Source organism: Alternaria burnsii (genome assembly GCF_013036055.1).
Source record: "Alternaria burnsii strain CBS107.38 chromosome Unknown 698, whole genome shotgun sequence".
NCBI lineage: Eukaryota > Fungi > Ascomycota > Dothideomycetes > Pleosporales > Pleosporaceae > Alternaria > Alternaria burnsii.
Window position 1 is genome coordinate 1,575,315 of NW_024066111.1, and position 25,956 is coordinate 1,601,270.

General features: G+C 51.2%; 4 protein-coding genes across 4 annotated transcripts; 2 read left to right on the forward strand and 2 right to left on the reverse strand.

The window, feature by feature from the left end:
* Positions 1-364: 364 nt before the first annotated feature.
* Positions 365-16,398, forward strand: GT037_004699 (acetyl-synthetase-like protein; the record flags this gene model as incomplete). Its single annotated transcript, XM_038929746.1, has 23 exons — positions 365-701; positions 779-2,306; positions 4,946-5,086; positions 5,959-6,112; positions 6,162-6,177; positions 6,230-6,283; positions 6,361-6,450; positions 6,502-6,611; positions 6,663-6,818; positions 7,338-7,417; positions 8,230-8,523; positions 8,581-8,986; positions 9,415-9,448; positions 10,170-10,300; positions 11,924-12,021; positions 12,526-12,677; positions 12,728-12,734; positions 12,804-13,476; positions 15,088-15,327; positions 15,377-15,467; positions 15,523-15,626; positions 15,678-15,920; positions 15,973-16,398. The coding sequence occupies 23 exons, from the start codon at positions 365-367 to the stop codon at positions 16,396-16,398; spliced, it is 5,565 nt and encodes a 1,854-aa protein (XP_038788018.1).
* Positions 13,647-14,045, reverse strand: GT037_004700 (uncharacterized protein; the record flags this gene model as incomplete). Its single annotated transcript, XM_038929747.1, has 1 exon — positions 13,647-14,045. The coding sequence occupies one exon, from the start codon at positions 14,043-14,045 to the stop codon at positions 13,647-13,649; it is 399 nt and encodes a 132-aa protein (XP_038788019.1).
* Positions 16,399-17,903: 1,505 nt separating the features above from the next.
* On the reverse strand, positions 17,904-21,614 carry GT037_004701 (glutamyl-trna amidotransferase subunit a; the record flags this gene model as incomplete). The annotated part of the gene is made up of 4 exons (XM_038929748.1): positions 17,904-20,024; positions 20,073-20,134; positions 20,586-21,370; positions 21,430-21,614. The coding sequence occupies 4 exons, from the start codon at positions 21,612-21,614 to the stop codon at positions 17,904-17,906; spliced, it is 3,153 nt and encodes a 1,050-aa protein (XP_038788020.1).
* Positions 21,615-22,555: 941 nt separating this feature from the next.
* Positions 22,556-25,936, forward strand: GT037_004702 (actin-binding protein; the record flags this gene model as incomplete). The annotated part of the gene is made up of 8 exons (XM_038929749.1): positions 22,556-23,231; positions 23,668-23,775; positions 23,831-23,859; positions 23,914-23,973; positions 24,026-24,168; positions 24,222-24,368; positions 24,416-24,877; positions 24,925-25,936. 8 exons carry the CDS (start codon positions 22,556-22,558, stop codon positions 25,934-25,936), a joined length of 2,637 nt encoding a protein of 878 aa, XP_038788021.1.
* Positions 25,937-25,956: the final 20 nt, after the last annotated feature.

The window sequence follows — 25,956 nt, forward strand, 5'->3', positions numbered from 1 at the left end:
AAGTTTTGGGTTGTGTCGGCCCTAGAAATCATGCCGAGGCACGCGCCAAGGCGAAATCGGAAGGCGTCGCGTCATGATTCCGAAAGTTTGATGCGCGGTCAGACGAGCCATTGCAGCCATTGCAGCCATTGAAGCCATGCAACGACCAGATGACCGTGTATGAGGCTTGATTGACGACTATAAGAGCATTTGTAATTCTCCAAGCAGCGCTTGAGGAGGCAATTCTGGTGCTTCGGGCCGGAATCCAAGTGATATCATTAACATGACTCGGCCCTGAACACAGCACATCTCCCACCGATTTGCCGTACTCCGAAGGCTCGAAACCTGCATCAATTGCGCTGATCCGGGACATCTCTCTGCCGCGATGTGGGCGCGTAATCTCTTCGCTCGCACCCTCACACGACACAAAATATCCTTGTCGACATACACCAGCCATTGCTGCCAACCTTTCGCACACACTCCCTTGTATACCGTGAGAATGGCATCCACGCTACCCCGCCTACCCGTCTTCGAAGCCATCAAGAAACACGATGCACAGAGCACCGCTGTAGTCCACTCCTTGTCTGGGCGATCCTTCACGTACGGGGAGCTTGTAAACGATGTCGCTGCTGCAAAGGACAAGCTGCAACGGAATTGCGGTGAGCAGAGCGCAGAGGGCCAACGGATATCCTTTCTGGTGGAAAACGGATACGACTATGTAGGTGCGCATTCCTCTGGCCTTGTGTGCAGCGGCGACGACGACGACGAGGAGGAGCAGAAGAAGCTAATGTGCACATAGTGACGCTGCTGTCCATCCTGGCCGCACACGCCATCGCCGTACCGCTATCGCCAACCTTCCCAGCTCACGAGCTGCGTTACATCATCGACCAGAGCGAGTCGCTTATGCTTCTCTCGTCTGAGAAGTTCCAAAGCCAAGCCGACGATGTGCTCAAAGAGGGCATGGAGACCAAGCCCATCAACTACAAGCAGGAGAAGATAATGATGGGCAAGACCGACGACTACGTCACGCTCGAGGAGCCCACAAGTGACAAGGGCGGCATGATGCTCTACACGTCTGGCACAACAAACAGGCCGAAAGGCGTTGTACTGCCTCAGGACGTCTTGACGGCTCAGTCGCGATCGCTGCTGGAAGCGTGGAACTACAGCAAAGACGACGTGCTGTTGCATGTCCTTCCCTTGCACCACATCCACGGCACTGTCAATGCGCTGCTTACGCCTCTCTTCGCTGGTAGCACTATCGAGTTCCAGTTTCCCTTCAACGCAACCGCTGTCTGGGATCGTCTGGCAGCTCCCTTCCTGCCGAATCCTGATCCAGCCAAGAAGCCCATTACCTTTCTTACCGTCGTCCCAACCATATACACGCGCCTGCTCGCATCGCATCCTACTCTCTCGCCCCAACTCCAAGCCGCGACCAAGACCGCCCTCCACCCGTCCAACATGCGCCTGAACATCTCAGGGTCCGCTGCCCTACCCACGCCGGTCAAGTCTGCATGGACGGAGCTCAGTGGAGGCAACGTGCTGCTAGAGCGATATGGCATGACCGAAGTAGGTATGGCGCTTTCGTGTGGACTAGATTTCACAGATCGCGTCGACGGCTCTGTAGGCTGGCCGCTTCCTTCGGTGCAAGCGCGTTTGGTAGACACCGAGACTGGCGAGGTTATACAAGTGGGTGAAGAAGTCGATCCTGTGACAGAACGTGAACGCCAGGGTGAAATTCAACTGCGCGGTCCGACCATCTTCAGAGAGTACTGGAAGAACCCCGAAGCCACGTCTAAAGAGTTCACAGAGGACGCGGACGGACAAGGCAAATGGTTCAAGACTGGCGACGTCGCTGTCCGGAGGAATGTTGGCGGAGCGGGCAAGAGTGACCAAGCCTGGGCTAAAGGCCCTCTCTACTTTATCCACGGACGTAAATCAGCGGACATCATCAAGACTGGTGGCGAGAAGGTTTCTGCCTTGGAAATCGAACGCGAGATGCTTTCCCTTCCCCAAGTCGACGAAGTTGCCGTCGTTGGCCTCCCATCAGAGGCTTGGGGTCAGAAAGTTGCTGCAGTAGTAGTGCTTTCTGAGCAAGGGAAGACCGCCGGCAAGGGCGGCAAAGCGTGGTCTGCATTGGATATGAGGCGGGCGCTGAAGGAAATACTCGCAAATTACAAAATCCCGCAAGAGATGAAGGTTGTGGACACGATCCCAAGGAACGCGATGGGCAAGATCAATAAGAAACAGCTTGTCAAGCAAATCTGGGGTGAGGCTCTGGAGGGAACGAAAGAGAACGGTGCGGTGCAGGTACCTAATGGAAGTGTATAGTTATGTATATGTAGCAATTATGTGACATCTTCAGCCACCACAAAACCGTCTAATCAGTTGAAGGTTAATCGACCCATTATGCGCAAAACGGGTTAACATGAGAGTTATGCATTTTTCATTCGCTTTTTAGCTGCATAATATGACGCTTGCCAATAGCTATGACGCTGCGCGTGGCTAGTGCCCAGCTGCAGGCTCAAATCGTGAACGCGTTGTTGCTCCTTCTACCATCAATGTCGCGTTCCCACCATGACCGACCCTGCGCCTCCACTTCCACCTTTTCTTGCACTCCCTCGCGAACTGCGAAACCTCATCTACTCATATGTGAAAGCTGAGGACGATCCTGTATGGCGTTTCACCGGGCTATTCGCTCCATGTTGCTTTCATTACCGTGTCCACAACGCGCCCAATCTCAGCTTGCTCCATACCCATCCTCGCTTGCGAGAAGAGTATCTTGAAACCATCGAAAAGGATGGAGTTTCTATGACAATTTCCGATGAAGATGTTCTTCAAAGCGATCTCGTTGTTGATGCACCACCAGGTCAACGAATATCGCCAATATACCAAAGACTCCATACGTTGCCCTTGGACACACTGTTTGCCCGATTCGTCAAACATGTCACGATCCTCATCGAAACTGCTCCTGGAGATCCTGATGAGTATGACGGAGTGAAAAAAGGGTGGACTAATACAGAACGTTTGATTTGCGTGCTGCTGCAGAGGGGCTCACATCTATCGACACTGCGGATTGGTATCCAGTGTCGTGCCACTACTCGACTGCAGCATCACAACAACACATATCCACGATTCGAAACTGGCTATTTTTTGATCTCCCCACCACCCTGCTTGGAAGTGTTGCAACTTGTGCAGCGAGCCGAGGGGTACCGTCTGGAACAGGTGCAGCCATTGCCTGGTCAGCCTCGACCTCAGCATGGTCTCGTGAAGCATGGCTGCTATTTGTACATTAGGGGCGGCGCAAATAACGACTCTCATTTCTGGAAACCTTCCGACGTCCTTGATCATTTTAAGCTGCAACCTTACACGATTGGTAATTGGAATACACCGCTGCCGCCTTCGATCCTCGGGCATCAAATAAAGCAATGGAGAGAAAAGCGCGGTCACGAAGAAGCTGTAGTCTGGTTCTAGAGTCTCTTTAGGACTGACCATTACTCTCTTTTTGGATGACCGGAACATCAATTCGATCATGCCAGCTATCCGACGACTCGAAGTACATGAACGCTTGGCAGCCTGCTTCCATCCTCAAAGCACATCTCCACAACTGCCCTACCATCCTTGTACCCGCAACTGAACAGTGACTCCAGTACACACCGATTCGCGTTCATCGCTTCGTGTACGACAAAAGCAACGAAGTGTATTCTCCGATTGGCTCACGATGCAGCTTACTTTACGCCCTGGCGTGTACCACACGAATCCTTATCTACCTCCACCTGTCGTTCTCTACTCGTTTGTGTACTCTTGTGTTTCTTCGTCGGCATCATCGATTGCCGTCAATATCATCGTAATCTTCTGAACCACCTTCGCTCTCGAAAAATGGCCAACGACAACCTAGCGCCGCATCTCCTCACTATACCACGCGAACTTCGAAATAACGTATACACATACCTTTACCATGAGGTCAGTCTGTGGTGGGATTGGGGCAAAGGGCAAGACCGTTGCAAGGGTCACGTCGTCAACCAAGTCCCTGTACGATTCCACAATGCACCCTGCAGCAATGTCATTCGCGCACACTCTCGATTATGCCACGAATACATCGAATCTGCGCCTATGAAAGATCTCTCGGCTACAATTGAAGTGTATCCCTCGATATACACAAATGTGAGCACCGACAAAGATGTTGACCTTGGCGTTCTCTCGAAACGAGTAACTAGTGCCTTCAAAAACCTTCGAAACATCACAATTTTTCTCACTTATATCGACGCTTTATCAAGGAGCTATGTACCCGGTGCTGAGATGTGGGCTAGCATCGAAAGACTCATCGGAGCAATCAAACATGAAGCTCCGCACTTATCAAATGTTCGGGTGGCATTCAAACACAACTCAGGTCCTGAACTGGCCCGCCCCCAACAACAGTGTGATACCTTCGCTACCCCTGATTTCCTACCTGGGCCACCGGACAGTCTGGTCGGGTTTCCGTTAGTACAGCGTGCAGAAGGACACCACATACTATGCCAAAGACGCGGATCATCAACTAGGAACACGGTACTCAAGTATGGCGCATATGTTTTCAGTTCGGCATATGCTAAACCCGCTTACATAACATCGAAAGAAATCGCGGAAAAGTGGAATGTTGGGTTTGATGGACCAGTATGGAGGGAGAAGCGAGGCAAGGAAGATGCAAAAGAGTGGTTTTAATCTTTGGTCTGCGGCTCCTTGTCTATTGATACGAAGATTGAACAGGGACATAATGTAGCTTGGGCTCTTTGGCAAGAGCCCAAAGTGGGACGCTGCCGGCACAGAATTGGATTCTGTGTGGTCTGTACGATCGCTAGCTGGTAATCTTTGTCTTCTAGGACACCATCTGCTATCATCTTGAACTCACGAGTCGCTTCCAAGGTCACGACTGCATGCCATCTCTCTCACTCGTTGCTCTTCCCTAGCATTGAGGCGGTGTCGGCTACAGCGGTGTGGCTCTTGATAATCCTTCGAAGCACTTCGAAGGCCACACCTTCTTCAACGGCTCAGAATATCTAGTTGCGCTGAAACACGCTGTATATCAGATTGCCACCTTTATGTATGGTGTAGACCGTGAGGAGACAAAGAGGTACGCTTAGAACGAAGATGAGATCGGTGCATGTTGGCTGCGAACGGAGCGTTCGGATGTCGTGCTTACTAGAGTCAATGCGGACAAGTTTTGGGGACCGACGGAGTACCTTGAGAGCATGTATGGGGGGTAGGCGCGAACATGGCGGATGAAGATGTAGGCTGAGTGTGAAGTGCTTGCGGTACAGCAAGGTCGGACAGCTTTACTTTCGGCGCCCACAATCATTTCCCGATGGTTCAATCATCAGTCCCAGGTACAGAGACGCACTTTCGAGATCCTACCATTGGCTAGTTCGTAGTTTTCTACGGGCACATCTGTGGTATTCTGCTGGGAAGACATTATACTGTCACTTTGGGCACCTACAATCACCTGCTCGTTTGTCTTACCTATTACAGTGATTCTGTGCTTAGAGATCTATGACATGACAATACTCAGCTCAAGTTCCTCCCTACTTCTTTCACTAGCCACGACAGGAGGTTCTGTCACTTCAACGCCGTGTCGCCAGCCGTCACTGCTACGGCTTCTGTTGTCAATCAAGCTCAATGGCCTATAACCACATGAGTGGGATACGACTTCGATACGTAATTATGATGACCCACCTCACAGGTCTAGAGAGTTCATCGCGATGCTCCGCGCGAACACGCCCCACCTCCACATTACCCGGCTGAACGGTGTATATGAAGAGCAACATCAACGACTTGGCATTACCAGCCGGCAGTCAGTTTTGGATCCTCTTCATATGCGCATCGGATACATTGAAGCGAAGAGTCCTCAGCTGTTCTCCCGGAACGCGATGTGTACCTCATGATAGTTTGTGTTCCTTCAAAGGTCTCTTACCACTCACAATCTCAATATTGAGAATTCTGCATCAGCAAAGAGGACACAAGTCTTCGCGAAACTATGAAATCACATCTCTTCCTTCTCCAGGCTGTCTTTGTAGAAGCAGCGATTCGCTTTGGATGTAGCAGCGTTTCCATCCAGCGCCTCGATCCACTTGTGGAGCCTGGTCGCGTACCTTCCTCTCATGTTAGTACCACTAAAACACAATTGACGACAAGCTTACAGAATCTCGAAGGTACATCAGATCGTTGGTAAGCTCGATGTATTTTTGCATCTTAGGAATCCCCATTAACGCCTGCGCAGGTGGCAATGCTTTCAATGCTACGATGACTGGTGATATCGGCGAACAGGGAAGCTGTACGACATGCGCGTACACCGAAGGCAGGATATGATCATTCAACCCGTTCCGATCGTCAAACCTGACATGTCTGTAGATTTTTCCAATTACTGGACAGCCGTGATGTATTTCAAACATCAAAACGGGTCGTATAAGCGCGTGCCCATCTACCCGAACGCTCAACTAGGTATGCTGACTTTACTCATGTCGATACGTAGCCTAATCTTGTTTAATCCAGGATATGAAGGTCAAAATGCAGACCACATCAAGGGAGGTATGACGATATACTATACTCAAAAAGACTTCAACAGTTCCGACCTCAGGAATCCAGTGAGGGCTTTCCCTCCGGTAAGGAACATAGTCCTGTTTGTTTTCGAACAGGTCTCTAACTGGGATAAGGGCTTTCGTATGACTGTTGGCAATCCGTCGACGACCACAATCAACGGCACTAAGAAAGGTTTGGCATACACATGCCTGCAAACCGTCCTCACTAGAGGCTACGAGACTCCTGACTTCCCGAAAGAGCCATGTCCTGCCGGTATAATGGCTATTCAGGTAAGAGAAGATCTCAGCAGATGTTGTAATCAGTTTACTAACCACAAGACAGTAAGTGTATCCAGTATCTTGACATGCCGCGCACTTCGAAGTTGCAAGATTTTTGCCTAGAGAAAATCCCTGCTCTTCGCATAAGACTTACTAACCGCGTCTTTCTCGTTTAGCCACTTTCCCTCTTGCTGGAATGGAGTTGACCTTGACGCCCCCGACCACCAGTCCCATATGTTCTCTACCACACGGGGTGGTTTCCGCCCAGCTGATCCTTGCCCCGCTTCGCACCCCATCAAGATGCCGCAGCTAGCATATGAAACGATGTGGAATACGACTGCTTTCGCTGATATGTGGCCAACCGATGGTTCGCAGCCATTCGTATGGAGCTACTCCGATAGTAGAGGCTACGGCACTCATGCTGACTACGTGTTTGGATGGAAAGGAGACAGCTTGCAGCGGGTGATGAACGACAGCTGCATGTTCCATCACTGTGGAAGTCCAGGCATGCAAGGTGTGCTGAAGACGCAGACTGTCGAAGAGATGAATGCTTGCGCGGTTGAAAGCTCCGTCGATGAAGATGTGGAGGGATGGCTGGATCATCTCCCCGGGTACGAGATGGAGGCTTGAGTCGGAGCTTGTTCGTAGCGCTTTGTCCTTACCTACATTTACTAGCTAGTTTTGAAAAATAATGTTTGAGCACTTCTGGGCGTTTGTACATCCGAGGATGCGTTGTGTTCGCTGGTGAAAGTAGCTCGAGCGACACGTCAGCCTCAGTTCGGACGAGTTTGCTCCCGCATGTCCCTGGCTCAATGCCGCGTATCGCGCTCTTTCCTTCTCTCATCACTCCGCAACCACCCACGAACCCCATCAGACTCTGTCGGGTTTGTCGGCATACATGACCTTTATAAGCCTTATTTGATACGTCACCATCATATGCTATATCCCGTATCTTCGTGTAGATTAACAGCAACATACCTATCACTTGTACAGTCCATGATTGGTGACTGCTGGTTAATATGACCATCATAAGCACCGTCGTGACAAGTGCCGCCGGCAAATGACGAGCGGTCTCTATCACCATTCCTGACCTTTTCGTGTAGATTGCATCCGAAGAAACACCCTTACACGGCAGTAAAGAGCTGGGACAGCAGTATCAAGCATATTGAACAGAATGCACCCGGTCTTGGCACAGCATCTGGGCTACTGATGGTAGCGTATCAGTCATTGACAGATGCCGTTGCCAATGGGCTCCCCATACGAAAGACTTCTCAAGGATTGATGGTTGATGAGACACAGGAATGAAGGATCACGCGCACTTCCCCCAAAGCTCGGTAAGTGACGGCGACGGAACCCAAATCTCTGCTCGCCAGATCTATATAAAGCTTCAGATACTATACTACCCATTATGGGCGATGTAAAGCATTACCCATTGCAAATCCGCCATCATGGTATCCTTCACCATCCTCACAACTGCTTTGCTAGTTTCTCTTCCCACTGCCTTTGCAGCGCCTAGAGGCGTCACATCTCTCATTAACCACGAAACTGTAGGGAAGCAACTCGAAGCCCGTCAAGGAGGTTACTACTCTTTCTGGTCTGAGGGAGGCGGCTCATTCCGTTGCAGCCAACAAGGCGGCGGCAAGTACACGTGTAACTGGTCAGGCCAGGCCGGCGGTGGCTTCGTAGCTGGTACAGGCTTCAAGCCCGGAGGTTCAAGGTTAGATTGGCAAACAAATTTCGCAACTTTGAGGACTGTACTGACAAACAATGCTAGGGCCGTAAAATACGCAGGTACATACGATGCCAAAGGACCCGGTTACCTCGCCCTGTACGGTTGGACGCGCAATCCCCTCATCGAATACTACATCATCGAATCATATGACATCCTTGCACCCGGTGAACCTTGGACGCGCAAAGGCAACTTCACTTTCGAAGAAGGCACCTACGAGCTCTACACCAGTCAGCGCGTAAACAAGCCGTCAATCGAAGGTACCCGCACCTTCACACAGTTCTGGTCAGTGAGAACAGAGAAGAGGGTTGGAGGTACTATTACTACGCAGAAGCATTTTGATGCATGGAGTAAGGCGGGGATGAGACTTGGTGGTCACGATTATATGATCCTTTGTACGGAAGGTTTCGCGAATGGGACCCTACTGCCGAGTGGAAGTAGTACCATCACAGTAAGCTAGTTAGTGGCGATTGCAGCTGCCGCGACTTGCAAGAAAGCCGGAGAAAAAAGGTGTATCAAACATATACCCTAAAGGTGTAGTTGGTCACCGCCAATAGTAAGAGAATAAGTCAATACATACCGCACATCTTTAATCAGGTGCAACCGTTGGGGAATTACTTGAAAATATTTGAGCCGGGGTAAAGCACATTGCTGCACATGCTGTGACGTCGGGAACTGCATCGGAAAGGCAGTAGGTAATCGATCCAGGTTCCGGTCACTGCTACATATCACGAGTTTCCTTGCGGAAAGGACACAAGAAGGATAGCGGAAACTTAAGCTGCATGGAACTAGAGGCGAGGGGAAGAACGGCTGGCGAACACAGATACCCTCGCGCTATGACGCTACACATTGTGAATTCCCAAATAACGATCTTTACAGTTCAGACTTATTAGAAATGCACATGGAAAAACATGTGAGCTTTGCGTGCTAACAGAGGAAACCACAATCTGTCTTGCGAAAATCTGTATGCATTTTGATGAATTCGACATGGATGATTGGCGATAAGGCATGGGATCGGGCGTATACGCCTGTCAGCAACCATGCGTCATGGGTAGATATCAATAACAGATGAGGCTTCCGTAGTCCGTTCTGTAAAGCGTTCTTCGCCCGAAATATCCTCTTCAATTGTTGATTTCCTACTGGCGCCATGACAGGCACAGTTCTCATTACTGGCTCGAACGGCTCGCTGGCTCTGCCAGCATACTCATCCTTTAATCTGGTTCTCACCGTCCGAGACGATTTTGAAGAAGACGTGAACTCAACAAAACTTCGTCTTCTTGTGGAACAACACACTGATGTGCAAGTATCTATACGGCAACTCGATCTCTCATCGCTGGAGAACGTCCGTATATTCAGCAAAGCGCTGCTTCTTGAGATTTAGAGTAAAAAGCTGCCACTCATCCGCACGATCATCTGTAACGCGATGACCTGGAACCTGGCCGGTGGGCCCCAGTATTTCAAGGGTGGGTACGAAATATCGATTGCTGTGAATCAACTTGCGCACTCTTCTTTCTCGTGCGAGCTTCTCAGCGCTATGGATCCGGTGCATGGTCGCATCATCTTTTCAGATAGTGGCGCACATTGGCCCGAGAAAGCTAGTTTCTCCAAGGGATTTCCAACTCAAGTGCCATAAGACCCAGAGCTACTGGTCCATCCCAAAGCAGACAAAGAAGGCGAGGAGATGGGACGAGGTTTTCAGAGATATGCTGTGAGCAAACTGGTTCCTATTATGGTCATGTACGAACTCAATCGTCGTCTCAAGACCGTAAGTACCTCATTAAGATAACTCCAGACGTACCCACGTTAACCGTCAATCTAGAAAAGGGACACTGAGTCCATTAGGGCAATAGCGGTTGATCCCCTCGATCTGATCAATTCGCGGGCTTTCCATCAGTCACATGTCCCACGGATTATCCAGATAGTAACTACAGTTGTGACTTGGATGCTGCCGTTGCTCAGCTACTTTGACCCTCGGTTAAAGACAGTCGAGCAGGCTGCAATCCCCTTTGTTGATGTGGCAGTAGCAGATAAATTTGCAGGACAAGAGGGTTACTTTGAAGGAGACAAGAAAGTCGAGAGCTCGCCGGACAGCTTGGACATAAACATGCAACAGGCGCTGTGGCGCAAGAGCTTCTAGTGGTGTAAGTTGAACAAGAAAGATTTGATGGTTGACGTATGAGGGGAAGGGCGAGCTAGTGAAATCGGGCGCTCTTTCGTGTTACGCGGAGTTCTCGCCGGAAACGTCCGGGAGCTTCAATCGCTCAGCTTTCCCTCACATAGCTCCCATACCGAAGAAACTTTAGACCCTTCTACTAAAAGCATCTCGAATCTATTCCCCTATCAAGGCAAGCTATATCGTTGTGTGCCGACATACGGTGCTGGTCCATCCATGATTCAAGGCCTCCCTGTACTACTTACATCGGCCCGCAACATCCAACTCACGCCAGTACCGCTCAAAGTGCCGCGAGAATGCGTGGCTTACATGCATAGGTGAGATGAGCAGGCCTTGTCCTCGTTCTCGTTTAGAAGCGCCGTTCAGCTCGTATCCCAATACATGAGGCCATGTCAAACGCTTACGCAGCCACTGCAGGGCGACATCATGCGCCAAATCACTTGTGGCACACTCAGGGTTTAGGTGCACGAGCGAACAGATCTACAAAGCCTGTCAGCGACACATTCACAGCCAAATTTCTCGGTTGCAGCTTGGCGAAGCTTATTCCTTGATTTCGTGAGGCATTTGTTGGCGCCACAAAGCTTAGTGGAGCTTAGCCACGCAATCAGCCCATGCATCATGCAAGGGTCTACATGCTTCATTGCAGACATGTTACGACGAACCCTGCTCATAAGCCAATCAAACGACGGAATGAACGGCCGCGAACAAGCTGAGCCACCACAGCTGCGGCTGTTTCCATCTACCACATCGTCCAGACTCGCGTCCGGGGCTGGCTCAAGAGATAGTAATGTCGGTGAGGCGGTGCATACAGGCCGCCGAACCAATCCTATGCCTGACAACTGGCAGACGTTGAAACATCGGTATGCATGCCTCAGGGTCAGGGCTCAATGTGTGTGACCAACGAGGGCGGATGACGAGGGTAGACAAAGCGCTATGACGGAAGCTGTGTCTCTGAAGTCATTAACCTCGGTGAGTAGACCAAACCTGCTGTTTCGTACCGGAATTGATATAAAGAGCCTTAGACGTCTGCGACCAATTCCCTTCATCTTCCACTGCACCTTGAACCGCACATCTGAAACACTTACATCACACATATACCCGTCGCCGTCAGACTCCAGAGCTCTTAGTTCTCGTTCTCGTTCTCCAAGTTCAAAACAGCTGCTTCGGTAGGTGTTCTACGCTTGCTGCTAGCTATGCAACTAACACTCTGTATAGCACTATTTTCCCACAAACACCATCACGATGCCTGCCAGTGTTGCCTCCTCCGTCTCGACTATCATCAAGCCCTCACCAGCCCCGAAGTGCGGTGAGTCGTGCGATTGCTGTGGTTGCGACGAGTCCTGCTGGTGCACCGTCATGTAAACTGGAGGACAATTCATACCCGATACGAACATCACGATCACCACCTTGGAGGATAATGGAGCACTATCAGTAAAGGGCAGTTTCAGTAGGCAGTCTTAACCAAATCCTCCAAATATACCCGCCGCTACCACCTCCCGGCCCAAACAAAACTATGATGCACTTAAATCATTCTTGCATTGGTGTTTTTACCAATTTTGTCTAGACACCTTCCCATCTGACTATAGGTTCTTTCATATGCTCTTCCCGTTATCAACTGGATGGCAACAGCCGGATGACCATGGTTCGCTTGAGCACCGGCGTACGCAAAAGTGACGTAATTCCTCTATCACAAAACCGTACCTGGTAAACATCACAGACATGAAAACAGACCCATTGGCCCTAGAATTTCTTGCAAACTTACAGCTTCTCAGTCTCCGAACGCTCAAGTCGTCTCCTCAGTTACTTAAATAGCATAGGCAAACGTTCAAGATGCCTCCGTATGTTGCCCGCAATGCTCTCCTACGAACCTCACAGGCGCTCTCGCGTCTATCAAAACCAGCACTTCGATTCGCTCACACGCAGCGCAGGACTTTGCCCGACTTCTCGCTTGAAGGCAAGGTAGCTGTCGGTAAGCAATATGGAGGCAGTCTCTTTGCAAACTATGCTAATCTCGTTTAGTGACTGGGTGAGTGGTCTTTGCCGTCTCCTGGGAGACTACAGAGCACGGCTGAGACGAAGCTAAAGTATTAAATAGTGCTTCTCAAGGCCTCGGTCAACAGATCCTCGCCGCATTCGCCCTCTCAGGCGCCCATGGAGCCATAGTGGATCTCAAACAAGAAGGCGCCGACAAATCTGCCAAGGCTCTGATCGAGGAGGCTGAGACTCAGGGTCTACCTCCGCCAAAGGTGCATGGTTACGAGTGCGACACTTCTTCCGAAGAAGGTGTAAAGTCTACTTGGGACAAGATCATCCAAGAGTTCGGCACAGTCGACATCCTTGTCACCAACGCTGGGATCACTGGCGGCGCACCAGCAGAGGACTACCCTTTCGAGGACTTCAAGCGCATGATTGACGTCAATCTGACCGGAACTTTCCTCTTCTCGCGCACAGCAGGGAAGTGGTGGATTGAAAACCAAGTCGACGGCCGCATCCTGATCGTCTCGTCTATGTCTGGTTCCATCGTGAACCGCCCCCAAAAGCAGTCAGCATACAACGCCTCCAAGGCTGCATCCGCCCATCTCATGAAATCCCTGGCATCTGAATGGGCGCCCCATGGTATCCGCGTCAACGCGCTAAGCCCGGGGTATATCCAGACAGAGGCAAACGAGGGCGAAGAAATGGAGAAGCTGAGTAAAGAATGGCTTAAGGATATTCCGATGAAGAGAATTGCCAAGCCTGAAGAATTTCGGGGTGCGGCAGTTTGGCTGGTCAGTGATGCTAGTAGCTACGTTACGGGCAGCGAGATTATCGTGGATGGTGGATATACAATCTGGTGATGATACTTCCAATATGGTTTTGCACGAAGAAATTTGAAAGTAGCCATTGATGTACGGTGTTTGATACCATCTCGGAGACCGATATGCTATTGGGGTCCTGCTCATTTTCGTACGACCCACTGCGGTAGATTACTCCTTCTGTACTTCTCGTTGTCATATTGCACCGCTACTGGTGCAGCCGGCGCGGAAACTGGCGTATCTTCAGAGTCACTGGCGCCTGATTTACCCTTTCTCATATTTTTGTCCCTCTTCAAGCCCAAGATGATGGCTCCAACAACGGCCAGAGCACCGGCCATACTGCCGATGACGGTACCTGCGATTGCACCGGGACTGGTGCCGCGCTTAACACCATCGTTGACTTGCGGGTTACTTTCGATTGACATCATGGGCTCGGCTGAACGCGTCGTACTGCTCAAGATGCTTGTGGACGCTGCTTCTGTGTTGCAGTTAAAGAGGACGATGGCGACGATATACCCTCTGACAGAGGCATGCTTCTGCATTATCCCCCGCGATACATTGCGTACAAGTCACTTACCTGTCGGTCTCTAGAGCCATTACCAAGGAACAAAAGGAAAGCTAAATATGTGACAACCAAATAACGCGAAGTACCATGTAGACTATATGGTTCAGTGTACATGTTCGTTGAATATCTATTTCTATGTACACAATCCGTCCGTCGGCTCTCGGTTTTCTCAGCAGTATTTCTGTTTCGTTGCCCAGTCACACATAACTTTTCCAACACAGCTGCAACAAGCACACACCTATCACACACCGCTCTCGTTAGCTTCGCATTCTTTGTCACCAATCGTACTCAACTTTACCTTCTTTTGCTTCACTGCATTGTCATTTCCATCTATGCATGTCAAGGTCTGCGCGTTCCACCGAAACTTGTTGTAGCACGCGTTTGCGTTGATGACAGCGGCGCAATCATCGCTTCGCGCGACTTCGGCAGTACACTCTGGATACGTTTGGGCGGCAACCGAGGTGACAAGAGACATCAAAGCGGTGATAATCAACTTCATGGTGGGTTTGTGATGATTGAACTCTCGCTGTGCAAAAGCTGCTGATGGATGGTATTGCTCTGCTCTGCTTGATGATGCGAGTAAAGTTGACTGATACCTAGGAACGCGGACTCATATGTCCGATCGCAGACTGCGCTGGATAGTCATAGTACTATATTCTGTAACCTCATAAACCCGATGGTACCTTGAATACACAGAGGTCATCGTCATAGACGTGGTCAGATGGCACAATTGTAGATAGTCGGGCGGATAGTCCCGAGTCTTCCATACGTTCGCTCTTCGTCCCAGACCAAGCCCGGAATGCATGCTTCACGAATCTCTTCCCATTCGAAGGCTTCTGACGAACATGTCCGCTCATGCAGAGACGTTTTTCAATTCCCCTTGGCAGGCAAGCGCGCATTCGCTGCGCGATATTAGCTTACATTACCTTGGCATTCGGCTCTTCACATCAGCCCTCAAGACGACGGCAGTTTTCAATATCTTCCTCATCAAGACACTGCGCATGTGCTATCTATGAAAGATGCAGTACGGAATGCGCTGCCATATCACTCAAAGAGATCATCTTCAGCACCAACACAGAAGAGAACAGGGTGCAAATACCATGAGGCTACAACCCATCATCAGTGCCTTCGGGCTGCTTGCTATCGCAAATGCAGGACTGTTACGCTTCGGATGCGCACAGTTGACCGTTCAGCGACTCGACCCATTGGTCAACCCAGGAGCTAATCCGTCGCCGCATCTTCATCAGATCATCGGTGGTGTAAGAAACTCCTACGGCGAGACATATGTACAGTTGTTGATGAAACCAGAACTCATTCAACGTGACGATGGACCCTACCAAAGGTCATGATCTAGCGGCGCAGTCAACTTGCACTACCTGCGAGTTTACCGAAGACCTAAGTCAGTGTTACATCGCCTTTTCTGGTTTGGCCCAACGCTAATGAGACACTTATAGGCAACTATTGGACCGCAGTAGTGTATTTCAAAGCAAAAAACGGTACTTTCAAACGCGTCCCTCAACGAGCGCAACAAGGCATGGAGGGTACGAATGGCGGCATGGTACATACCCTCCCCCATGATTATATCACTCGCTGTCTAAAATTCATCTAGGTCGTATATTATATGACGGACGCCCTCTTCAGCACTTCGCAAACTACAAAAGTAACAGCTTTCAAGCCAGGTTTCCGCATGCTAATTGGCGACGTCTCGTACCGTACACGCGAAGCAGCTCGCGACTTTCGACAATTAACCTATATATGTATGCAGAATGAGGGTACTCGGGAGCCAGAAACGCTCGAATTTCCTAAGCAGCCGTGCCCTGCGGGTATCATGATTAACCACAGATTTCCAACCGTTAAGTAAACACTAAGAAGGCGTGTTTGGCAGGTTTATTGACTTCCTACAGTGCTGGGATGGTGTAAACCTCGATTCACCAAACCACCGTGAGCACGTTTCATACCCAGCAACTGGCACGTTTGAGAATGGCGGCGCATGTCCATCAACGCACCCCATTCGTATTCCTCAAATCCTGCTTGAGACTGTGTGGGACACGAAGCAGTTCAACAACAAGGCAGACTGGCCCACTGACGGCAGTCAGCCATTTTTGTGGTCTAGTGGCGATGCGACCGGGTTTTCGACCCATGCGGACTACCTCTTCGGCTGGAAGGACAACTCGCTACAGAAAGCCATGGATGGGAACAACTACGTGTCAGCTCCAACGCTTAAGAAGCAGAACATCGCTACACAAAACAGGTGTAATGTCAAGGACATGGTCGGCGAGAATTTTGATGGCTGGCTCACAGCATTGCCGGGTGGTATGCAGGTGAATTGAAGGGCGGTTTCCTGAACGTTGATCTTATGTTGTTGAGCTGTCACACCCCTGGGATGGCGACAACCACGATCCATGCGTTCATTTCACTCGTGGAACTCTTGGCGTATCCATCGGAATGTAGAGGAACGCAGCAACAAATGGGATCCCGCCGTCCATTGGAGCTCTGCATTTGTAGCAAGCGAATCGACTCTTTCGTTCAGCGTAGTACATAGTGGGGAGGCCTACATGACATGGGTCCTAATTCTTAACAGCTTTCCTTTTCGTCTATATTATGATCACAAAGAAGGCTATCGAAGCTCCGTGAGCAACAAACACATACTCAAGTGTCTACGTGTCGCATTGAAGACGTCTGCGTATGTTCCCGCTTCATTAGATGCTGCGAAGAGGACGAGGCCTAGAATCCACGACATAGTCTTAAAATACTTTGAAGTGCTCGCGGGGTGTTCGACAGCAATGGTCCTTCATCATCAACTACGTTGGATCGAAAGGTTGCGGTATCATTGCCACAGCCCCGGGAACTTTGCCATGCCCTCTCCACGTACCAGCACGTCATGAGCTACCAGTTAAGGATTGTTTGGACTGTTATTACCCAGTCAGTTGAATAGCGAGACTTGTTCTAATGAACTTCGCCTCGTCGTGGTCTGTGGAAGTCAAATTCCCAATGACGTCTGTCGAGATTACGCAGGAGCACGATACTTAGAGTGGGCATATGGTCTTCTCGAAAAGAAACAGGCATCTGCTGACTATGTGGGTCCTGGAGTTCAGTTATATGATGCGCTGGCAACATCCTACTAATTAGCAAGAGCACAGTCGGTAGACGCAACTTTGTCTTCATCGTTGACCTGGCCTCAAAAAGGCGGGCGGTTGCGGTATTGGAAGGATCTGCTTGGAAAGATCAGACACTTTGTAAGCGCTTCAGAGGTACATTTGATCGTAATTAGGGGGCCGAATAGATTTGCTCGAGCGCGATTCTAGTCAATGCTGACGTATTAAGTTTAGATGGCAGATAATATGTCCCCATTCCTCAGACAATGCCATCTAAGTAACAGCCTACGTGTGCGTAACCCGTGTACGCAATCACGTCAGCACAACCCTATGCCATTGCATAGTCAACACTACAATGTCTGTGCCTGTACTCAAGAGTCGGCAACCACTCGTGACATACTGTAGCGTACTCACGAAGCCAACTTCATGACACTGAGTTCTGCGCACCTCGATTGACCGCAAAGGCGCGTCGAGTTCTCACCCCAGTGACCAGAGCCAGTGATAGTTATTCGACCGCGGCTCTGTGTGAGATGGCATCCAGTACAGCCAAAGTACAATCGTCTGCTTGTGTCCCTAGAACTAACCCACCACAGTTAGAGATAAGTCTGACTACCTAAGCAGCTCTGGACGTTCTTGGGTCAGCTTATACTCAAGGACCGGTTCGTTTGTTCTACCATACACTATCAACATGATCTGATTAACCTCATGCCGCTATGCAGTAGCCTTCACAGACGCGCCTGTCATGCACCGTCCCGAACAGACACCTCGGCAGCCCTATCAACAGGTACTGTCAGCAACTTCGACTCCTTCTTGATACCTTCATCACCATCCAACCTTTTCACAACCACGATGATCATAAGATCCTTTTTTGGAAGTGGTTTGAGATCCCAACCCAGAATTTCCGGTCTCTTGAGTGCATATGAGATTGAGAAACTCCACTTTGCGCTTTCGATCACCGAAGTGTGCACCACATGATCGTCCAAAAAGACTTGGAGCAGAGTCTCTGACGCAGGCTCATATAAGGTTCCGTCCATGCTCAGAGAAAGTTCGTTGTTAACGTTATTAGAGTCTCCCAAAGATTTGACAACGGCTGTTACAGATTCGATGATGTGCTTGTCTTCAGTTGGCAATGGAAGTGCATGGGCAATAATGTCGGTGGGTAGAGCGGGCGTGAGGGGTGGAGGTATACGCTTCTTTGTAGCGCTTTCGAAAGCGTACGCATACTCTAGTAGTTTGGTGTCTTTGTATGCTTTGCCAGCAAAAGTGATGTTCACAGGCATCTTCTTCTCACTCATAACACCCATCGGTACACTCACAGTAGGTACACCAAGATGCCTGATGGCGCGGTTGCCGTTGGAGTACTTGACACCGTTCTGGAGACTATGCGTCGTGCTGTCAATATCGAATTCGAGATCTGCAAGACCGACATCGCCCTGCGCTGGGAACGCAACAACATCGAGTTCATTCTTGTCCATCCAGTCTTCCAGATCACGTTTTCTTTGAGCTTCAAGGGCTTTTAGAGCTTGCTCCATGCCTTGGATGTCATGTATACTTCCATTCTGCACCATATTGGGTAGACCGGGGTAATCAATCCAGTTCCTTACTTCGAGGAAGCGGTCAGGTTTGTAGTCGGGTGGTTTTGGGAACAGCATTGACGGATCTTTGATGTCGGCTAAACAATTGATATTGGGGTCATTGTTGTCTTCGAGGAAAGCGTTCCAAGCCTGAGCGATGAGAATACCTCGCTCGAGGAGATTCCAGTTTGCAGGCCGACCATCGACGTTGTTGGCCTCACCCGATACTGAGTCATTCTCGTAGTTCGTTATCAGAGGGAAGTCGGTGTAAACAATCTCTGCTCCCAAAGAGCCAAGATCTTTGGCTGTCTGTTCCCATAATGCGATCACTTCCGATGAGACGTGAGTGTGTTTTGCATGCGGATCCAAATCTTTTTGACCAACGTATATTTTTGGCACACCGATTCTCTTCCCCCGTAACGCATCGGTGTTGCGCAGATCTGTGTAGTTGATTGAAGGCGGTTGAGGTATTTGAACGTGTCTCTGTTCGCGTATGAAATCTCCGGTTGTGTCTTCGTCAGGCGTAGCGATAACATTCAGTATCTCCAACATGTCATCGACCGATCGCGCATAAGGCGTGGGCACATCGCATGTGATATATAACGGCCACAGTCCACGACAGCTGAGCAGTCCCTTTGATGGGGTATAGCAGACAATCGCATTGTTTGACGCCGGACTTCGACCGCTGCTGACAGTTTCGCTGCCCATACCAAAAGCTGCCATGCTTGAAGCTACAGAAGTTGCGGCGCCATTCGATGAACCAGAGGAGAAGGCTCCAGTAAGATACTTGGAGTTGTAAGGTGATTCCGCACGACCATACATACCTCTTTGCATACCACCTGCAGCCATCGGTGGCATGTTAGTCTTTCCAATCAAGATTGCCCCGGCAGCCCGAAGCTTCTCCGCAATAGCAGAATCGCCGCTTGACATGACGCCTTTGAGAGCAGGGGAGCCATCAGTGACTGTCATGCCAGCCACTTTGTAGCTGTCCTTGATTGTGTACGGTATGCCTTCTAGTGGACGGGGTTTCAGTCCCTGTGCTCGACGTGCATCCGATGCTGCTGCATCCTGGAGAACGTTCTCGTTGAGGACTGTGAAAGCATTCAAACCTTGGATGGTGTCATACTGTGCAATGCGATTCAGGCAGCTGATGACGATGTCAACACTGGTGACTTGTTGTTTGTCGAAGGCTTTCCGGTAGTCATCGATACTGGCTTCGACGATGCTGAAACCATCTCCCTCTAGCCTCATATCCCAGAGCTTCTGCAATCTCGCATCTCGAAGATCCTAAAAGTCAATTAGTCAGTGTTGTGCTGTCAGCAGTTCCGAACATACATCATTGCCATCCATCTCTAAGGCGCGCCTTTGGATGCTATAGGTACTAAGCGAGAATACCACTTTGAAATAGGGTGTTGAATTGGTGCTTGAGCGACGATGGCACCGTTGTTAGCAGCTCAATTTTAGGTCACCCACGGTGGGAGTAAGTAAGGTTGGTTTGGTGAACGTAATCGTGCCCAGGAGATAGTCACTTCCCCACTTCTGGATGATAGTCGGTTGGACTTGCCCCGTACAGCTAGTTCATGTAGGATGCAGGTATTCTTTGTACCCGATCCGTGACCGGGCTGCATCACTTCTAGTGCATGCAACGAGTATATTTTATGTCTGAGTGTTCAAACAAGGGTGCATTGTCTTCGTGCTCGAAACGCAGAAAACGCCATGAACTAGCAAGGCTAAACGCTGCCTGCAGATGTCCAACTTCAAACTAAACAAGCACTCGAATACATGTGTATGGTATCGATCGTCTTCACAAGTACCTCGCACCACCATGATGGGCCCTTTATGCCGTACTCGCCCAGAGTGCCTTGAACCTCGTACTGCCAGCAACCAAACCGCAGGCGCCCATCCAACCCAGGTTCCAGCCCGGCAGACCACCAGTGGCGCTGCTGAAATGTAGCGCCATGGGCAACCACGCACTCGCGATGACAAAGTCGGTCCACCACCGGTTGTCAAACTTGTTATCTTCTTCTTCCTGGTATTCTGCTACTGCCCGGCCATCAGCGACCATCTGCTTCCTAGTCACCCTCCTGCGACTCTCGAGCTGCCACTCGCGCATCAAGCGAAGGAAGTCGCATGACACGCCACCCAGCCAACAGCGGTAGGCGTACAGGTATAGACGCGCAGTTTTGGAGTCGCCGCGGTTCAGGGTGGATATGAAGCGGGGTCCGATGACGCCTGAGTCAGCGAGGAGGGAGATGTTCTCTAGCGCTTGGTAGGAGAAGTAGCTGCTCGCCTGCAGCATGGCGATTCTATGCAGAACGACATCTGTGCCAGCCTTGGGGCCTGAGGCTAGCGAGCGCAGCCACGCGTATAGCGGGAAGAGGCCGAACAGTCTCAGCGTTGTGCGCGCCTTGGAGATGAGGACTGCGAGCGCAGCGATGGGCGGCACGGTGCCATTGTTCACGAGTGTGGCCGCGGAGATCTTGGTGTCGTCGCAGGCCGGGCGGATGAGGGACAGCAGCTTGGTGGCAAAGCCGGAGACGGAGGGCGACTTGGTCTGCACGTACGCGAGGATGTAGAGGGTGTAGTTGAATGTGGAGAGGAATGCGGAGAGGCCGCCTGGGGAAGCTAGGAGTCTGCCCTACATTAGCTTGTTGCCATGACCCTCGTCGCGACAGAATAACGAGACACTCACTTGTTCAGCCTCAGGATTGTCTGGTCAACCTTCTTCACGCCTGCGAGCAAGTCGGTCCTGTCAATATCCCTCGGATCCGCACTGGGGGCGGCATCCGCTATCTTATCCACCACCTCCTTGACATCAGGTGTGTCGGCCACATTGGGCGCTTCAGGTTGGATTGTCTTCTCGTTTTGGTCAGACATGGCGATTTTGGGTCGGATAGGTAATGTTGAGCATGCAGAATGCCAGGAAATCTGGGTAGAATAAGGTAAAGGGCGTGTTCGCGGGTTGTGCTTCTCCGCACGCAAGCCACGCATGGGGACCTCATTGCCGCTGTCCCCGTGAGCCGAGGCATTGGCCCCAGCGACTTTCCAGCAACCTTGACATCGCCCCAGTCATCATCCCCAGACACCTACATCTTTTTCTTCGAGTGCATTCCGCTCAATCGCTGCGTCTTCCAAGTCAGATGTGGGCCAAGAACAAAAAGTGCGTCATAGGTCGGACGAGAGGTGTGATTCACTACCATTGGGTCACTATACTTGATGGTATGCCAAACGCAATCGAATACTCAAGCCTTCACTATACACAATCATTGTCAAACGCCCTCAACAAAACTGCGCATACTTCGCCGCTGCACATCTTCTACGTCAAGCCTCCTAATCACATCCTCAATCTCTTCCCAAGCTGCCTCCTTTCACCCGATAGAGGGCCGCTATCGGGTACAGGGTGCCAGCTCGCAAGATGTAAGCAAACGTCAAGAGGGAAAGAACATTGGCGACAAAAGAGAGCGTGCTATCTCGGCAGTCACATGTGCTCAGCCTTGTCATGTAAAAACATGGTAGGAGCATACCCAGGCAAACTTCTGGCGTTCCTGGCTCTACCAAACCTGGGACAGACTCAGTGTTTCAACAGTATCTGAAGTGGTATTGGTGTTATGTAAGACATTGTGAGAAATGAGGTTACAAAGCTATTGTGCTGGCCGTGTCGCTCAACGTGAAGCGACAACGATGAACTCCTACAGTGTTAGCGCAACACTACGCAAACATGATATTCACTTGTTGGCTGCCAACGGACACTCCAGGCACTGTATGTACAAATTGTTAACCTGAGATTCGCAGTTCGTTTTTGCACCCCACTTTCAGCTATGGCAACTCCACAGACACAGGGCACTAAACAGGCAGCGCCTGCTCCTGATTCTTTAAGCCCACCAGAGGCGGCCATCAAGCGGACTAAAAAGTTTGTACTCAACTCTCTTGCAGTCAAGAAGATGGGATACCACTTCGAGATTCCCGCGATCATCGCCAAAACGCAGATGAAGACCGGTCAGCCCTTCAATGCAGGCATGGCACTCGGCATGACGCACTATTACATCGCCCCTCTGATTTCAACACATTTGGAGAATGCCGTTGAGTTCCGGAACAGAGTTCCAGAAGCCTTAATATGGGCGACCGGGTTCGTGGAAGCGATCGATCGGTACATCGCACATCTACGTCTTATGGATGGTTGTTCTGAGGAGTTTCCGAATGACATGACCGTTGATCGCAAGCGTCGACGGCTACGGCGCAAGTATATGGAGCGCTACACCTACCTCGTCGAAAATGTTTACAAGGACCATGTCCGCGAGCAGCTTTGCAATGTCTTCCAATCCTGGGATCAGGGGCGAACGCAGCTCTTCAACAAAGGCGTCGATAAAGCGCTCTCGGGAATACAGTGGGTTGTCTATCCGAAACAAAATGTTGTCTTGAACGCGGGCGAGGATGGATGGGCGATATGGCTGCGGGGGAAGTGCGAAGAGCTGGGCATGCTTGAAGCGAGGGCAGGTAGAAAAGTACTTGCAGAAGTGTAGGTCCTGTAGCACGACATGCGTCTATGTTTTGTGTGCTGTCTTTGATAGTAAACAAAAAGACTTGGAATTGTAAATGCAACTAGCACAAGAAGAAACACAGCAGGAAAAAAAAGGAAGTTTGGGTATTCACTGTATCTGCCATCTGGAGGTACCAAGTGCTAACCCATTAGCTGGAGATCTTGCTGCGAACATGGGGTTGCTAGGTAGAAGCGAGGGCTAGGCTGCATAAACAGCTGCAAATTGGTGGATTGCAGGTGGAGTGGTGGAGTGAAGAAGTGACTAGGGACCGTTGGCGAGATTGGAGCGGGCACCAAAGGGTCCACCCGCCAAGGCGCTGCTGGGCGACTACTCGAAACACGCGCTCGAAACCCGTCGCATAGCCCTCTCCTCAACCTCAGCGCTTCTTATAGTCCAACGCCCGAGGCCTGAGTGTCTGTCATTCCTACACATCTGCCACCCCTCCCGGTCACATCGCATCGCAACAATGGCAGGCCGGTTTGTGCGAGCTTCCAAGTATCGTGAGTGTTGATGTCCAACTGCAGCCCAGCTTACCATGCTAACAAGATGCACCAGGCCACGTCTTTGGCAAGGGCACCAAGAAGGTACAGTTTGCATGCCGTCTGGCGATGCGTCGGCGTGTGCTTACCGTCTCGTAGGAGCAATGCTACGACAACCTCCGCATCTCCAAGAATGCTTGGGATACCAACCTGATCAAGGTCAGCTCATCTGCACACGCGACCTCGTCGGACATGCGCTCACCTTCTCCAGGCCAACCCCGAATACATCTCCGTCAACTGGGAAGCGAGCGGCGGTGGCGCCTTTGCTGTTATCCCCATCAATGAGCGCGGCCGAGCTCCCGACCAGCTTCCTCTCTTCCGCGGCCACACTGCTGCCGTCCTCGACACCGACTGGTATGGGCGCGCACGGCATGGGATGCAAGGGATACGGCGCTAATGGCTCGCAGGTCTCCCTTCAACGACTCGCTCATCTCTTCAGCCTCGGACGACGGCAAAGTCGGCATCTGGAAGGTCCCCGAAAACTTCACCCTATGGACCGACGCTGACGAGCCTGCTGACGTCGCTCCTGTCGCCAAGCTGAGCGGCCACATGAGGTACCCCGTTGCGCTCCAGTCTGCATTCGCATCTAACACTGCCGTAGGAAGGTTGGCCACGTCCTCTTCAACACCGCCGCCGAGAACGTCCTCGCTAGTGCATCTGGCGACTACACGGTAAAGCTCTGGGACGTCGAGGCCGGTCTGCCGCAACTCACTCTCAAGCACAACGACATTGTCCAATCGCTGTCATGGAGCGCCGATGGATCCCTCCTCGTCACCACGAGCCGTGACAAGAAGCTGCGCGTATGGGATGTGCGACAGGAGAAGCCCGCCCAGGAAGTTCCTGGCCACCCCGGTGCCAAGAACAGCCGCGCCGTATGGATGGGTGAGACCGACCGCATCGCGACTACTGGTTTCTCGCGCATGAGCGACCGTCAGCTTGGTCTGTGGGACCCGCGCAACCCCAAGGAGCCCATTGGCGGCTTCCAGATCCTTGACTCCATCTCTGGTGTATGCATGCCCTTCTGGGACGACGGTACACAGTGTCTGTACCTTGCTGGCAAGGGGTGCGTACATGATCCCAATCTAGTAGCCACTTGACTAACACGCGCAGTGACGGTAACATCCGATACTACGAATACGAAAACGACAAGTTCGAATACCTCTCCGAATACAAGTCTGGCGACCCACAACGTGGTATCGCCTTCCTTCCCAAGCGAGGTATCAACCTGCACGAGAACGAGGTCCTTCGCTGCTTCAAGACCGTCAACGATGCCTACGTCGAGCCCGTGTCCTTTATCGTACCCCGCCGCTCCGAGATGTTCCAGAGCGACATCTACCCTCCCACAACTGGTCTCAAGCCTGGTGTCTCAGCAGCTGAGTGGTTCGGTGGTAAGACCGCAGCGCCTCCCAAGATCTCGCTGGAGAGCGTGTATGAAGGTGAGGCCCCCAAGGAGGTGGAGAACGATTACAAGCCCTCCGAGCCCGCGACCAGCCAGCCTTCCCCGGTCAAGGCCGAGCCTCCCAAGAGTAAGCCTGCGCCAGAGCCTGTTCCTACAACATTAGCTTCTCGTGGGCCGCCCCCTTCTATGAGGGACAACAAGGACTCCATGGCATCAGCAGCTTCCAAGTTTGCAGACAAGGACGAGACTTCCGACAATGAGAGCGCATCAAGCTTTGAGGAAATCCCGAAGCCAACGGAGCGCCGCACCTTCACTGCTGCCCGTCAAGAAGAGAAGACAAAGGGCCCTGCCATTACCAAGGAGCCCGAGAGCGCGAAGACTACCCCGACACCCACCCCAGCGCCTTCCCAGGCTAGGTCTGCCCCGCCCGCCGAGCCTACTCCTACGCCCGCCGCTTCTGCCCCAGCCTCCACACCTAGCGCCGGTGGTCCTGCCTCTGCCCTTCGCGATGCGCTAGGCGACATCAAGTCTCAGCTCGAGCAGCAAAACAGGGTCATGGAACAGCAAAACAGAGTCATGTCGGACCAGTCTGATCAAATCGCACTTCTGCTGCGTGAAGTTTCAACACTCAAGGCCAAGGCTGCAACGTCAGAACCTTCCGACCGCGAGAAGGATGAGCGCATCAGGCAGTTGGAGCTCGAGCTTGAGGAAGCTAGGTCTTGAACATCAAGATCTCAGCTTTC